The sequence below is a fragment of the Pocillopora verrucosa genome, chromosome 7 (genome assembly GCF_036669915.1).
Source record: "Pocillopora verrucosa isolate sample1 chromosome 7, ASM3666991v2, whole genome shotgun sequence".
NCBI classification, from domain to species: Eukaryota; Metazoa; Cnidaria; class Anthozoa; order Scleractinia; family Pocilloporidae; genus Pocillopora; species Pocillopora verrucosa.
The window spans coordinates 24,649,977-24,667,310 of NC_089318.1; the positions used below are offsets into that span (position 1 = coordinate 24,649,977).

Consider the following 17,334-nt stretch of genomic DNA (forward strand, 5'->3'; position numbering starts at 1 on the left):
CCCTACAATATGGCGATCGCAATTTTCCGTAATATCACTGTGGAGCCAGTGCTTTTTCTTTACATGCTCTGCGTTTTTATGTCGTTCCCCCTTGTGCAGCAGCTCGCTTTCCAGAAGATCTGCAATGCAGAATATGACGCCGAATCTTGCAAGAATCTCACCACCTCACAGGAAAATTTTGTACACAAGAAGACCTCCAAATGGATTTTGTATCAGTCTGTGTCTTCGATGCTTCCTTCCATAGCAGCTTCGCTGATCCTCGGTTCCTGGTCAGATAAAGTCGGTCGTAAGACTGTTCTCATTCTACCATCTGTTGGGAGTGTTCTGCTCTACATCAACTATATGCTGAATGTGGGTTTTTTCTCACTGAGTGTCGACTACCTACTAATTGGGGTATGCATCTCAGGTTTCTTCGGCGGATTCGCCACAACACTTCTCGGTGTCTTCTCGTACATATCTGATATAACTGATGAATCCCAGCGTACGACGAGAGTAGCCCTGTTGGAATCCATGATATTCTTGGGTGGTACTGTTGGTAACCTTATTGGTGGAGTACTTGTATATCATAGTGGCTACATGGCGGCCTTTGGTCTGTGCTTAGGCCTGAATGTTCTGATAATAGCATACGTCGGTCTTATTCTTCCTGAGTCTTACTTTCCTGATTCAAATCAGCAAGAAAACTGGGCTTTGGTAGCGATACACAATCACATCAAGACATCATTCCATGTCTTAACTAAGGAGCGACCTCAACACCGAAGACTAAATTTGCTGGTTATCATGTTTGGAATATTGGTTTTTGTACTAATAAGTGAGTTGCTGAGGGTTTTTTTTATTTTTCATGATTTGTTAGCTAAATGGGTATGAAACTGGAATGCTTAGAGCACTGAACTGTATATCAAAATTATGGTCCTGGGTTTGCGCATGGTCATGAATCCATCATGTTCGTTCCTCTCAGAATGTATTTCATTTCTCCATTTATGGGTAGTCTAGCCTCTCAGTTTAATCATGGTAAGATTTAAAACCTCTGGATAAGCTGTGGTTCCTTTGTGTCCTTAAAAGGGAGAGCTGTTGGCTCAAGTCATGGAAACCAAAAGAACAAGGCACCGGATAAACAAACAAACAAAAACAAAATTTATATATTTTAGCAATTAAAATAGATATCTAACAATCCCTACCCACAAAATAGCAAAGCTCATTGGGGTGGGAGGGAAACAAACATTAAAATAAATATACATTAACAAGGATGCCATTTATCCTTGAAAACAGACATAAATTTTTACAATAAGCTCCTTTTAATCACCTGGCATCTCCTCCTGTTAACGTTAGCTTACACATTGTATAAAATTTCCCTAACTTCAGCTCCTTCTTTCAGATTTTGGTGGTTTCAATGATATCTCAGTCCTGTACAGCAAGCACAGTCCAAGAAACTTCACTTCTGAACTGGTTGGTTACTTCTTTGCTGAGGTTTTGTTTATCAAAGGTCTTGGTGTTATGTTAGGGATACCACTGATGACAAAGATTCTCAAATGGTCAGATCTTACCATTGCTATTGTTGGTTCTCTAATATCCATTGGACAATATGTATTCCTTGGATTTGCCTCCAGCAGATGGATGATGTTTGTTGGTTAGTAAAACCTTTTTGAACTTAGTGTGTTATGGTCAAACTCCCTGAAGTAAATGATGTATTAACATTTTAACCCTTGAGAGTGATAAAAATCTAATTACTCCCAATAGTATCATCCCTGAATCAAACATTAAGGTCATGAGAATAAAAGAAATGCTCACAAAGTAAAGAAGCTCTTTATTATTGGCTTATTATCTTTTAAAGCACCATAAGAAATGTTCAGAGGATATAACAGAGAGTATACAGACTGATGTTAGGGTGTGAAGGTTTATTTGGATTTCCTTTTAGGTGGATTGATTGCCATTGGGGCTGGCGTCACACCACCATGCATGAGGTCAATGATATCAAAACAAGTTGACTCTTCAGAGCAAGGTAAGAACTAGTCCATGGTTATTTGAATCTACTATGCTTATAACATAGGTATTCTCGATAAACTGTTATTTTCTTTAAGTTCATAAACTCAGTTTCACCAGCAGTACTGCTAGCATATTGTAGTACAATGAGTATAAGTTGTAACAAGGACTGGGGAAGAAGGAAAAATGAAATAAAATTCTTTGTTGTGTTGTATGTGGTTGTATTGAAGCTCTGACTACTTTTAGTGGTGCAAGTGTCCTGAAAATTGTCTGTTTGTGATTACCTCCACTCATGATTTCTAAACTTCATCATTGTTATCAACTACAGTACCTGTGAGGGTTAACATCACCCATAATACCAGACCACATGAAAAACTTTAGGTTGAATACTTGAACACCCAACAAATTTCTTGACTGTCTCTACTTTAATGGTTATTTCATAATTTATCAAACCCCTGATTGTAAATTAGTGTTTTTCTTTGATTTAGGTACAACATTTGCTCTCGTTGCATCTCTTGAAGTGTTGGAGACACTCCTTGCATCATTAATTTTTAACAGTATTTACAGTGCCACAGTGGACTGGCTACCAGGATTTTGTTATTTTTTGATGTCTGGAATGACTGTTATTCCCATACTCTTGCTTATGTAAGTCATTAAGTGTCACTGTATCAAATGTACACAACTTTGCTGTTTTAACAGACATCTGCCATTTTTCCTCTGCAAATGATTGATTTTGAAACATTGAAACTAATTGATGCACTTTGTTTTTGTTCAAGATTGTAGCTTTGTTCAGACACTCAGTTGTTTTTCGTGGCTCAAAAATTATTTTTGTAACACCTTTTAACTTCTGAGATGATTTTAAGTTCAATTGTGATTGATTCCTGTCTGTGAAATGTACTCAAAATTATTAATTCTTCTAAGTTGGAAAAGATCTTCATTAAGTTGACTAAAATGTTTCTGTGCCACAGTTAAAATAGGTGAACAATAATTATATTTAATTTATGATTTAATTCTCTATTTTGTTATTTTTATTTGACAGATGGTTGTATGTTTTGGAGAGACAAAGCAATCCTTATGTAGTAATGTCTTCTTCTCCAGATGTGGATGGCTCCTTAAATAATGAGGAGGCTTTTGCAAAGTCTTCTGGACAGTTGGAGTATGGATCAAGTAAGGATGTGAAAGATGTACTGTAGAGCCACATTTGAGTGAGATGAACATTGATTTTGTCCTCAAATACAAAACGAAAAAGGCTTTTGAAACAGTTTGTCATGTGACCATTAATTGTTGAACATGTTGCTGGAATTGTGTCAATGCAAGAACTGTAAAGATCATATTTCATTTTTCCAGAATGGTATTTTACCTACAAATGCTATGGCATGTCAAAATTTTGTAAGACCAGTTGAAATCTTAAGTAGTTAGTAGTTCAATCTAGATGTACTTGCCTTCCAGAAAAATTCGCCTGAATTTCAAAGTGCTACAAAAATGATTCAGACTCATAACTCTAAGGGGTATAATAAAACAGAATAAACAATTAACTACTACTCAGAGAAGTGGAAGTGAATAGTGGTGAACATTTACTTAGCTGCTTCGTGGCAAGGTAAATGTCCACCACTTTAACCGACACTGAGGTGAATAATTGTTTTAGTATATACCACACAGAAACCAAAAAATTAGTTTATTCCTGTCAATATACCAATAAATGGAAAATAATGAAATTTTTGAAGAACAATTTTATCTCTTTAGCGGCATGGAGTTGAGTACTGCTGGCTAATCACTTCTGAACAAGCCCATAAGTGCACAAAAAGCATTCTTCACCTGTGTGGTACATACTAGAAATAACAGGCATGTACTTTTTCCTAAAATATCCATACATCGTTGAGGTAGAAGTTGTTGTCTTAATCTAACACCAAATTCTCAGAACTCTTTCACAAGTAATCGAGTTGCAGCTAGAAGGGAGAATAAATAATCGGATCATGGGAGTTAAAGAGTTACTGAAGTTGCATTTTACTAATTTTCGGGTAACCTTATTTACTGAAAATGAGGATAAATAATTAAATCAATTATCAGAAATATTTATAGTGAGCAGATATTTTTAAGAGCTCTTTCCATGACACCAGTATAAAAGAATATTAAATTGTAAACTGTCTCATAATGATGCAGCATATGAATGATTCATTCTTATTTTCTTTATTAATAATTGTTATCAAATTATGAAATTAAGGTCAAGAATGGGGACTTTTGATTTATTGCCAGTCAAAGAATTAAGCATATATTGATAATTTAGCAACTATTAAGTAATGAGGTTCAATTTCTGTTACAATGTACTTTGTTACATCACTTCCTTTTGGTGATACTTAATCACATGCAAATAATAGTCTTGTTTGTTGAAAAGAACTACTTTATTAGTGATGTCTTTGTTCAATTCAAAGTGTAATGCTTGCAATAAGTAAAATTTTCGAACAGTTTGTTAGTTGAAGTTTTAGGGCTCCTTCAAAACATACTGAGAGTCAGAAGTTTTTTCATTCATATATTCTGAAAGGCACAGAGGTATAATAGTTGACATGCTGACCATCAGAAGTAGAGGTCTGGTAAGCTTCCACAGCAGTAATGTGTAACTGGAATGTTAGACAACATTGAGAACGGCTGAAGGCTACTTGTCAAGTATATAATTTACCCTCACCCCTTCCTAGTTACCCCTTACCAATACCTGACTGCAGGGTTGCAAGAACCTATTATTACCATTACAAAGGGGGCAATGGGAAGGAAGAGGAGTAACTGGTCATACTTTTGTTTCCCCTCCTCATGATTCTCAATGCACACTGCTCGTGGGCTTCCTCCATTAATATTCAAAGTAGATAAAACTTGGTGCAAGTCAGTAAAAGACTAATCTTTCACCAACAGTTATGAAAAAATAAGTTAATTAAATAACTCTGAGAAGTCATTGTTTTCATCTGAAGCTTGGAAACAGCGTGGAAAATTTGCACAAGGAAACAAGAAAGGAATGATTCTGCTGTCCAGTTGTGAATGCCATTTGTTTTTTCTTGTTTTCATGTGCTCAGCCAAAGCATCTGAAAAGTTTGCCAACAGTTCTCTGTGTTCAACATTTGGTAAAGGTGAAGTCTCCTCTGGGTCAACCTCAACATTGAACAGTAGTGGAGGTTCATGAAACTGTAAGTTTCTGCTATCTAGGTGGAAGAAAGAAAGGGGAAGACAAGTGAGCATTCAATCATTTGTCTCTCTTACTTTAATTATAAATCCCAACCTTTACACTGCTGCACTTGTGAGTTTTAAGGTTTGCCAAGTTGTTCACCTCTTTCATGTTTTATCATAGTTGCAGACCATGCCAATGAAATTCAACATCTTTTCGTTTGGAACCAGATTAAGTTTAAGGTTTGCCAAGTTGAATGCCTCTTTCTTGTTTTATCATTCTTTGATGACAGAGACATTCAGTTTGAAAACACTAAAAATAATAGCTTCAGACCATGCCAATGAAATACAACATCTTTCCATTTGGAACCATAAAAAGTTCATCGACCCACACCACTACATAGGTAAGGTTAAGAAACACAAGACTTCATCCACAGGGGAGACAACAGAATAGAAAAGCTCTAAGCAGGTAAACTTATTACATGCAACCAAACAGCATAAAATGCAGTCAACAAAAATGCAGACCCATGAGGAAAGGGCATACCTTCATAAGTCATTAAGAGGACATGTAGAGGGAAATACTGGTCAGAATAGAAACTGCTAAATGACTCTTAAACTACAAGTTAGATAAAGGAGGATAGCAAGTAAGCACAGATTAATTAATGTGGGATGATTCAGACTCCATAATTACCTTTAACTCCTGTATACAAAACTTTATAAGATCCTGATGTTATTGCAGCTGGCTTGGTGACATCCAGGTAATGGAAAATGTACTTATGCTGAAATTCTGCTGATGAGTTAAGTAAGACTGGTAACAAACTTTTGCCATCTAAATACACAGCTTCAGTACTTTCATTGAGCAACTCCAGCACTGTTGGAACAACATCCATTATTGTCACAGGAGTCTTGATTATTTGTTTTTCTTTAAGTTTTCCTTTCCATCTCATCACTGCTGGAACACGAATGGTTTGTTCCCAAATTCCATTTACACTGCCACCTTAATGAGAATATACCAGTAATCATTTCTTTTCTTCCTCAACATAAAAACAGTCACTGATAACAGGTACACAATAGTCTTGCATGAAAAAAAGCAAAATAAGAAAAAAAAAAAACCCCTTTTCTTTCAAAGGATTAATAGAGGCAACGAGTCCAGGAGTCAATCAAAATACAGGATTCACTTCATGTTACCCATTCATACAATTAGCTATCTACTCATAAAATCAGAGCAAATAGTTTCTGTAATAAAATGGTGTTATAATAAAGGAATGATCAGTCTCACCTTGCAGACATGAGGATTCTCTTTCACCATTTTCAACCACACTACAACTTTCAGAAGCTTTATGAACATGATGACCAGTGGCTGATAAAAATAGAACTAATGTATTATTTTCTAGATCCCGCTTCTTTAACACTCTCAATATCCTTCCAACACTCCAGTCAAGCTCCTTAAGAGCATCAGAATAAGTACTTTGTGATGAGTTAGAAAATAGCCTTGAAGCAAATTCTGGTTGATTAAGGTTCATGAAACTGAAAAATAGAAGAAAAGGTTTGGAAGAAATTGATGAAGACTCCAAAAATTGCACAGCATTCCTTGTAAACCGTAAGGTCAAGTTTTCGACAGTGTATGGCTGTTCTATGATGTTGCTGTTTCTATACAGAACACAGCTTTTAACTTGGATAAAATCCATTGTGAAGTGTATAACATCATGAAGAATACTGCTGTATATGATAAAAGCGATAATAACTATGATAACAGTGACTATGTTAGCAAGGCCTTTGTACCAACCGACAAAACTAACAAATGGAAGAATGTACAGTAAAGGACTGAAAAACGCACAGACAGACTGCCATGTGTACAGTGAATCAGATGTTGTCTTGTAACTTTCCATGCAAGGTTCTTTGTTTGCAGACGCCACGCCGTACCAGGAGTCGAATCCGTGATTGAGAGGTAAATATTCAGCATTTCTACCAATTCCTAATCCCCATAAACCCACAAAACTTGTTGTGTAGCCCTTGGCTTTCAAATCTTCCGCTAGAGTTATTTCTGCGTGCTGTAAGCCTCCTGAAGAAGCTAAAGACGGAATTTCTTTGAAATTCAGAAACTTACTCTTGATGATTCCAGTTCTAGGTGGCAACAATCCTGTTAACAGAGATGAAAGAGAGGCAATCCTTGACGACTGGGCGTAAAAGCGCGAAAACACAACTCCTTCCTCGATCAAGCTGTCTATGTTTGGAGTTTCTTGGGAGTTATCGTAGTAAAAACCCAGATCTTTCATAGAGAGACTTTCAGTCAGAAAGATAATTATATTAGGAGTTCCATGAATTGAGTCATTAAGGGACAAACAGAGATGAAACATCAGAAAAGTGACCAAAGTTTTAAGTTCATTCGCCGTCATTTTCAGACAAAGTTTACTAGGTACGTGATGTATCAGTCATGTTGTAATCATTTATTGCTGGCTCATAATAGTTCCAGACCTCGCTCTCTTCAGGTTGTATCTTGATTCGATGTAATGACTTGTAATAACATAATAATACAATTAGTGAGAATTAGTACTTCCTGTCATAATAAACCTTGAACCCTTCATCCTTGTATCGAATTCTTTCTCTTACAAGCAAAATGCAGCAATGGAAAAACTTATACCTTGAACTAAAATAATCTTTTTTTTTTTCAAGGTGAACGTAATAAAATTTAAATATTCCTCTCTAAAAACCCACCTGTTGGTTAATTTTCGTTCACTTCTGAATTCATTCGATATCATGGTGTTTTTGTCGGCGCTGGCCATTAAGCTCTTACTTTTTAATTATACTGACTTACTGAAAACCAGTTTGATATGAGCCAGGTTTTTCAATACAGGTTGCAAGTAGAAATATCGATGTTGGCTCGTCACGATAATTCTTTGAAAAAATCGTACGTCAGATCAGATTATTAAAAATTGTGTGCGTTTTTTCCCTCCACTCGTTTATCTGTCAACGTGGCTGAGTTCGTGTATTAATTTAAATTAATGACGCATGGCTTTCATTTGATATTACGAAGTTATGAACACAAATGGAAACTATAAATTATTTATCTTTTCGAAACATTAGTCAGTCCTAGACCCCTATCAACTGAGCGAGAACATGAGCTAGCAAAAACAATAGTAAACAATATTCCTTTAGAATGGTTCGTTCGTCGAGTTAAACTCCTTACGCCAATGAACGCTATGCCGAATAAATCGATAGAGGTAACCTCTCCACTCATCATTTCTTTATCTGGCTTTCAGGGAAAAACCTGTTTGTTTTACGACGTGTAAAAACCACAGAATTATTTCAGACGAAAGCTGGGGGAGTTCTAATAATTTATCTATGTTTTGGAGCCGTCCTACTAGTGCGTAAGTTCTTTTTGTTTGATTTTTATGTCCACAGAAACCGGAAAAACGGCTCTCCGAGGAGCAAGTTGCTGGTAAGTTCTAGAAGTAGCTGTGGTCACTGTTTTGTTGTTGATTCTGAGGATTTTGGTCACCAGCAACATTTTCCTTAGCATATTAATCGACAATGAATGTTGTCATAGTCGGAGCTGTGGTTCTTTGTCTCGGACGGATGAAACGAAACGGTATTGCGAATGGAAACTAAACTTTGTGATGCTAATCGTGTTTTTGGTAAGCACGTAACAACCTGAAGTTAAGAATGAACCACGGTAACGCGCGCTTAATAGGTGATGGAATAAACTTTCCATTTGCCGTCAAAGCCATGCAGCAAAGCTTTTCTACTCTTTGTCATGAAGAAACGAGATCTTTATTTATTTTCAAGCGATAAAAGAGGTAAAGATGACAGTAGTAGGTGGTTATGTTCGGCGGCATTTCTTTAATAGGGAATGCGCTCAAATACAAAACAAGGTATTTAGATAGCAAATTCTCGAAGTACTTCAGTGCGTAGAAACTGGATTGTATGCAAAATATCTCGAGTTTGATGTTTATAGAAACAATATATACTACACCTGCCGCCAGCTTTTATCATGTGAGGTGCTCTCGTACAGCACATGATCCGTGGACACAATCTTAATTATTCAGAACGCCAGCTTTACAAACTCTAAAAATAGAATCGATTTGTGGCTCAGTTTTACCCCGCTATCTTCTACGGAACAAGAAGACCTTACAGTTAACCACTGGTGGTTAAAGCTGTGTTTCAAAATTAAAATAGAAATAGAAATTAACTTGGTAAATCATGATATGTTGTAAACAAAAGAATTAACACGCGGGATCTAGTTCAGTGCGAAAATAAATTACAAGCGATTGATATGATAAAGCGTTCACTGTGCATGATTTCTTGGCGCTGATCCTTCGCACAATAGTAGTAATTCAATACATGGTGGCATGGGATATAATGTAATTTGTCGTGGAAACGTAGGGGAGCTTATTCGTGCCAAAAATAAACCGAGGTTTCGTCTTATTATCTTTACCGTTCCACTCTCTGTACCCACGTTTACATTCAACCAATGCGTTCGTCTGGATTGTAGTGGTACATGGAAACTGCAACAAAAGTTTCCAAGAGATAGATTAGCTTAAAACTATGACCGAAGGATGTGTTTAAAGCTAGTGAGTGTCCTCCTGAAATATGGGACGAAAATGTTTCTCTTATTCTGAAAATATAACAAGATTGTTTTGAGGCTTGATGCTATCTTGGTGCGATGTTATTATTTTGTTAAAAAATTTACAACGTCATTATACCTATAGCTTTTCCCAAAACTACCTGCGGATTTTACTATTCATCATTCATGTTATCTTATTTTACCTTCAAAAGTCACACGAAAGGTTTGATGTGGGTAAGAGCAAAAGTTTCTGAATACACTGGAACAAATAATACAAAACAAGGAATCTCGAGTGTAATCCTAAATTTCATTTCTTGCCAAAGAACCAAAATAATAAAATTTCGTTTTCAGGTAAAAAAAAAATAATTTCTTAGCGCCATCGAATAGATTGGCTTTATCAAAATAACCATGTAGAACAATTAATGAGTTCTCTTACTTCTTATTCGTTCTTTTCGTTAGTCTTCATACAAGGAATACAAGCTGTTGGGATTGGGGGCGATTCTACCTCCCCTTTTAGTTGTCTCTGTCAAAACTACACAACACTTTATATACCATAGAAAACATTTTGACTCACTTAAGGCTAAATTGTCTGCAAACTGACGAGGGAATTAAAAGAAAAGTGACCAACAGGGATCGTTGTGGTCTAAACATTCATTTAATTATAAAGTCAAACTTTTTCGTAGCACCTTGAACTAGAATAGGAGCCAGTAGTCAACATTACTCCAAATAATAAATTAGTAAATATGCGCAAATTTACTAGAGCCTGAACACGGGCATGCAGCCTTAGATTCACATGGCGTTCAATACGGGACATAACCTTACCTTTGTCAAACGATAAAACAGGAAAAACTGCGATCAACTCTTTCAACCCATCTTTCCCAGTTACTGTGCACTGACTCTTTATGGACAATTTACTAAGGAGAAGACATGTTCCCGCCTATACACGCCTTCGCTTCACAGCCTGAATGGGCAAGATTCGGTAACTTCAGTTGTCCTGCCGATAAACAGCAAGGTATCATGAATAATTGCTGAGTTCCTCTTATTAAGTGAGATGTCAGTTATCAACCGTAACAAATGCGGGTTTTACGCCACATTTGCGTTTTGTTTTGAAGCGAATGACCTATGCGATGACCTTTGCAATTTTGTCATAACAGTATGTAAAACTATAATTATACCTTAGTTTCTCTGTATTTCATTGTTCCAGTTTAGTCCTGAACTGTTCAACCATTTTGATGCTGAATGTAAGAGAATTAGTCGTAGGATGTAAATGACTGCTCCTGGCAAACAAACACCTGAATAATCATGTTGTTTTACACCAAGGAAACACATCGAGGATTCACTATTTCTTTTTTCCGATTAAATTAGGACACTTCTAGACGTATATTGCATTAAAAAGACGTGCTTGCCTTGAACACTTTTATTGAAAAGCCCCTTGTTATTACCTTGCCCACATAATATAAAATGGGCGTACGTTCTAGTTATCACGCCGCGAACCAACAAAACTTCCAAACAATCCAACGTGATTTATTTACCGCAGGTTTATGTCACTTGAGCATAAGAAGCTACTGAATTTTTAACGAAATTTGGAGGGTGTTGAGTTATTTTGATTTAAGGCTTTTGATGAAAGGTAAGCATGCCATAACACTTCGCGTATCCAAGGAATTCTGAGGGAGGGACGAAAATGAGTAAACAGTCCTCTAAGGCTAACTATGAAGGAGCAAATCCACCCCAAATTGCTGGTAAGGTTTACAGGCTTGTTGCTCTGATTAACAATTTGCGATCAACGTTTTATTCCATCGAAGATTAATGGAGTCATTCACTTAGTCATGTTCGAAGCTGAAGATTAAGCCCAGTTGTACTGAACTTTCGAACAATTTGTTTGCACTACAACAAAGACAAGAGGAAAAAAACTTAGAAACAGAGAAACTTGAAATGTTCATAGAGTTCATGACTCAATTTGGTGGGAGGCAGAGACAAACATGTACTTCACGTTTGAGTCTGCCGTTTCTACAAGTCCGATTGTTTTTTCTAAGATATATTTTTCTAATGGCTGTGATGAATCGCTGATGAATTGATTAACAAATGCCGTCTGTCAATGATTTAAATATGTCTGCCATCTTATCCTTATGACAAAGTAAAGATCATTGGAAGTTAAACGAACGGCTACAGCTAGTTTCTAACGAAAATGTATCTTACAGAACCAGAATTCGAATCGCTGGACTTGCTATTTGCTCAAAGCTCCCCATTTCAAACTTTTGTCTTTCAGCTGCTACCATTTTTTGAAAATATATATCTACGTCTATCGATACCCTGGTGCAAGAATTTCTAGATGAGACAGTCACTGAATTAAATTAACTACTGCAAAATCGCTGAGGGTTTACACCCCTCGTTGTTATGGCCCAGCGCGGGATCTGGATCCGAATTTTTGTGCCTTAATGCTTCTCAACCGAGTTTATGGTGCTTTTGAGCACTAATTTTTTTAAAGTCCATCATATACTCTAGTTCTACATCGTGATAACTTTGACTGCGCAGTATTTTTTGAACCCAGGTGTAATTGTTGATTGTATGTTCTGATCGTACGCGTGAAAAAAGACTCACTTGTCACAACTGACCCACATTACCCGAGTCCCACAGCCAATAACATCACGGAAAAACTAACCTATCAGATTTCACGAACCAGACTTGCAACTGCCGACTGACAATCAACTCCTCACTTGAAAAGGATGATGACTTCCGTTCAGATTGTCAAGTCAGTAGTCGTTGATACTGACAGCAGTTCTTTTCAACTTTATCCTCATTAGAACGATCAGATTACACCATAGAATTTCTCTATAAACGCTAAAACGTTTTCTTTTGAGCACTGACAACGAAGTAAAGAACATGACAACTGTCAGGGCACCCTTAACACTCACTATTTGAAGGAAAACCTAAATGAACATACCAACATGGCTCAAACGCACAAATGCTATTTTCCGTAGAACTCCGAGAGGCGTTTTCCTTATTCGACAAAGATGGCGGTGGATCAATTTCATCGTCTGAACTGGCGGCTGTCATGAGATCCCTGGGACAAAATCCAACTGAAGACGAGCTCAAAGAAATGATCGCTGATGTAGATGAAGACGGTTTGTGTTTTACTATTATCTTGTATTACGTTAAAAGAAAATTGCTCACTGAGCTACGAGCACAGATGCTTTAGTCACAAAGCGAATTGGGCCCCATGTCTTCGCTGTCACTTTATGATAGATAGTCAGTGAGACTCTGAGTCGATCTTTAAGTTAGGAGCCAGTCAAATAAAGATGAATACCGACAACGAATCGGGAATTCTCGGGTGAATCTGACGATAATGGCATGAAGATTGAGGCAATGTGGCCGAATGGTATGAGCGCTTGGCTTGTCTCTGGTGGTCCCCGGTTCGAGCTTTGCACTCTGCTACTTACTGGATTTCTTCCCGGTCATACCGAAATCAACCTTTGGCCGCCCTTTGTATATGTGTAACCAACTGGTCTATCTCCTGCCATTTGGAGTTTTTTAACACTTCGTTTATGCAAAATGTTTCAGTTGGTTCTTACTGGCCCTGAAAATTCCCATTGGGGAGGTGGTCAATTAAGTATACGTATAGAGGACCGCTACGAAATATAAAAAAATTGTTTCAGAATTTATCAGGTTAAAAGGTTCTGCACTTTGCAATCTATCCAATGCCATCTTATTGTTGCTATATTCGTTGATAGGAAATGGTGAGATAGACTTTGAAGAGTTTCTTCAAATGATGTCCAAAAAAATTACAACATATGATACAGAGGAGGAAATCAGAGACGCTTTCAGGGTGTTTGACAAAGATGGAAACGGTCTGATTAGTTCGCATGAGTTACGACAAATTATGATGAATCTGGGGGAGAAACTAACAGATGAAGAACTGGATGAAATGATGAGAGAGGCAGATCTTAATGGTGATGGACAAATTGATTACGAAGGTAAATGTTATACTTATCATTGTTTGTGAATAAATCAACATTAACTCGCACTTATAGAGTTCTCTTTGAATGAGTGTCCTTGAACTAAAACTAAAAAAATCACAACAGCTAACCAGCATAGCAAGGAAAATATCGCCAAGGACTAACGAGAACTCGAAGGAAAAACAGGCAAACTGACTGAAGCGCGGGAAAACGCGAGTGACCAAGTCAGGTTGGCTTCAGTTTTGAATCTGATTGGTTAAGAAAGGACCAATCACATAACCAAGAAAAGCAAAACGAAAACAATCCCGGATTGCTTTCGACCCTCGATTAAAAATTGCTCCGAACGCCTGTCCTTTTGACAATAATTCAGAAGCTCCTTATTAGAGTCTGCGCACAAATTTTGAATTTTCACTGTTCTTGTGTTAAGTTCTCTCATTAACATGGCAACGCGAGTGGGGTTTTTACTAAGAGGTTTGCTCAAACAGGAAGGGGCTCCTTCTTTCCTGATGCTTGAATGACGAAACTAAGGCTTGCTACAGCGGATCATCGCTAAAAAATTAACATCATCTCATCAGCTAACGGTTTAGAAAACATTTATGTCCATTTGGAAAAAAAAATTATATCCAGCGTATCCAATAAATATAAATTTATATTTATGTCCAGCATATCCAAACAATAAGTTTTTTATTTTCTTCGACACGAACTGTATCATTGTTCTTCTTTTTTTTCTTTGCAGAATTCCGATTTTTGATGACAAAGTGACGATGTTTTTGCCATGTAAAAAGTGCTCGGGGGCTTAAAAGGCAGAGAGCTTTAAATCTGATGGAAGCCACCGCAATTGTCCAAATTGAGTATAATCATATCCCATTACCTTTATCAACAAAGGTTACAAGTTGAAAATGCCGTCAAAGTATATAACTATGATTAAAAGGGAGGCGTTTTGCGGTGCAAAAAGGCAAACGATTCATCGAGATCCACCGCCGGTATGTTTTTATGGCCTATGTGCTTGACACCGCTGTGTTTTTTCACAGAGGAAGTTTGTACACTTCATACATTATTCAAATCTCACATGGTCACATGTTATCATATGATTATTATAGCTTGAAATGAATCACGAGAAGGATTTTTCTTTTCACTTCAAAATGAAGATTATATCGCGCGAGCGATTATATAATTGACTTGCAAAGATCGAGTTTAAAGTTTTAAAAGAAGCCTCATTACAACTAAGAATCATTTCCCGGTTATATGTTATAAGGAGAAATATAAATAGTTATTTGTCGCAATTTAATAAGTCGTTCCTATGCGTTATTAGCCTAATTTTGGATAAAGTTTAATTTGAGTGGGAAGGTTTTATTCATTCTATTTATTTTTAATTTATCGCGATTCTGCTCGATGCGAGCACAAAAAGACATTTGCTTTAATAAAAAATTAAAGGCTTAGTCGAATTCTGTAGTATATTTCTTGAAGAGGAGATAACGTACAAAGCTTGAAATTAAGAAAACAATTTTCAGTGTTTTTTTAGATGCTAAAAGTTAATTTTTTCTGATTTTATGATGAGAAATCTAACCTCTTGCCATACAATAAATATGCCACCAAAAATTTCCACTGTTGAATTAATCACGGTTTACATAGTTATTGGTCTCTGAAAATTATTTCTTGAACAATTTCTGTCATTTATTCATGAGTACTGTTAGGATTTTCATTACATTTTTAAAGAAAAGAGTACAAGTGATTTTAGATGGAGTTGGCATATCTTTGTACTATAAGAGAGTTTTTTACCATCAGCCATGTCATAAAATTATAGAAGATAAGTTATTACTTTTGGTTGCGATAAGCGATCAGCGACGAGCAAGGGTTTGTAACCTGCAGCAAGTTATGAACTGAGGTGATCTTTCAAATGGAGATCAGCTTGTCAGTTTTACATTTTTACTCTGGCATTTCTCATGCACAGTTAACTCAATAATTGAAACATCAATAAAATCTACATGAAACTGGCTTTGTAAGTCATTCTATGCTGCAGAAGGCTGAAAACTTATAGTTGCTGTCAAATGATGAATTTACAGATTTAGTTGAACTTCCACCACTCACCCCTCCCATCCCTGCGCTCACCCTAAGTTCACTTATGCACATGCGCATCATACAGTAGGCCTTCTTCGCAGAAATCTGCACTCTTGTCGGCCAGCATGTATCCTCTAATCTCTCTGACAGTTGATAGTCCCTAGGGTTTCTGATGAGTTTCTCTCTAGGTTCTAGGTTTTCATTTTGTGAGCGACGTTTGAAATGAGACAATTAAGATGAGAGAGAATGACTGTCTTTGTCTTTGAGCAATGTTTCACGTTTGTGTTGCAAATACCGGAGTAGTTTGTATAGTTCATTTCCCTTGTGACAAAACTCAGTGTTTGCTTGCGCCCTTGTGTAGTATTATGATATTGTAAACTTTGTGGCAACCCAGTTTAAAGGCAACGTTTACCTAAGTAAAGGTTGATACGGAAATCCGGTTTGTTGATCTACGAAAGCGAATCAATCAATCAAGGATTGAAGATGTCGGTATAACACACACGTCATTAAAGTTACATGCTGATCAGACCTAATTACGGCAAACTTTCAAAACATTGCAATTTGGTTCTATCTGAGTCAAAGATTGGTTTGCGGTGCAATAAAAAAGATAAACATTTTGGTCCAATTGCACAGGGACGGTAAATGGTAACTGTTGATATAAGTAATGCAAACATTTTGACAGATGAAATGAAATAACAGACAAAATGTCCCTAAGCGGAAAGTTTCTCCCAATTTTCCCTCAGGGAACTTTTTTATGAACACGCAATGTATGTAAATGAAAAAGAATGCAAAGGAGGAGAAAGGAAACGTTCAGGGAAACACGCATTTAGGGCATTTTTCCCTCGCAAAGAAAACGCCACTACTCATTGTGAATACTCAAAATATCAGGGAAACTTTTTAAAGTCTGCGTAATTACGCACACAACAATCGTGTAAGAAAAAGTTGATCGCAAGATTTATTTGACGAGGCAGGGAAGGAAATGAAGGATAACAGATAAGCTGAAATGGACAAGATCGCTTGCTGTCAGCAGTGTTGAAACACTGAAGCAGAAATGAACAAATATCCATTTTCACGCCTGGGTCAATTCTTATATTTTTCATGTCAAGTTATTTCTGGCCAAATATGTTCACGGTTTATTCATAAAATTGTTCTCCCAAAGGCAAATATTTGATTATTCTCCGCAGTTTAGGCCCTGACCTTAATTTTTTACAAAAATTGTCGTTATAATCAAGCTAAGAAACAAATCAGTACGTTAAGGCCAGATTATTTTAAAAGCACTAAAGCAGTTCTGTGACAATAATCCTCCACAAACACCAATATTTGATAACATACAAAACAGCCTGTAATTAACTTCACAAGTCACAATTATATAATTCAAACGTGGTGTACGAGAAGTTCCTGACCATGATGTCTTGGCCGTTTATCGATAGCTTTACAGCAAACTACTGGTAGTCTTTACACTTCGCCTTGGGGTTTGAGTGATACAATTCAAAACGTTTTTCAACAATAATAAATTTTAGCCATTGACACCTCGTAAACGGCTATGGCCATTATTCATATCAGCTATTTCTGGACGAGTTTTTTTCTCCTTTTCCACAAAAGAAATAGCAATTAATCAGCCGTTATTACATAGTC

General features: G+C 36.7%; 3 protein-coding genes across 3 annotated transcripts; 2 read left to right on the forward strand and 1 right to left on the reverse strand.

Moving 5' to 3' along the window:
- The first annotated feature begins 8 nt into the window (after positions 1-8).
- Positions 9-4,366, forward strand: LOC131792109 (lysosomal proton-coupled steroid conjugate and bile acid symporter SLC46A3). The gene is made up of 5 exons (XM_059109481.2): positions 9-808; positions 1,373-1,624; positions 1,913-1,996; positions 2,466-2,622; positions 3,017-4,366. Exons 1-5 carry the CDS (start codon positions 10-12, stop codon positions 3,168-3,170), a joined length of 1,446 nt encoding a protein of 481 aa, XP_058965464.2. The 5' UTR covers position 9; the 3' UTR covers positions 3,171-4,366.
- LOC131792108 (arylsulfatase H) lies at positions 4,205-7,921 on the reverse strand. Its single transcript, XM_059109480.2, has 4 exons — positions 7,840-7,921; positions 6,404-7,638; positions 5,816-6,121; positions 4,205-5,162 (listed from the first exon to the last, which is right to left on the reverse strand). Exons 2-4 carry the CDS (start codon positions 7,518-7,520, stop codon positions 4,894-4,896), a joined length of 1,692 nt encoding a protein of 563 aa, XP_058965463.2. The 5' UTR covers positions 7,521-7,638; positions 7,840-7,921; the 3' UTR covers positions 4,205-4,893.
- Positions 7,922-8,225: 304 nt separating this feature from the next.
- On the forward strand, positions 8,226-15,632 carry LOC136276820 (calmodulin-like). Its single transcript, XM_066170452.1, has 5 exons — positions 8,226-8,345; positions 8,527-8,563; positions 12,667-12,810; positions 13,417-13,659; positions 14,378-15,632. The coding sequence occupies exons 1-5, from the start codon at positions 8,316-8,318 to the stop codon at positions 14,401-14,403; spliced, it is 480 nt and encodes a 159-aa protein (XP_066026549.1). The 5' UTR covers positions 8,226-8,315; the 3' UTR covers positions 14,404-15,632.
- The last annotated feature ends 1,702 nt before the right edge of the window (positions 15,633-17,334 follow it).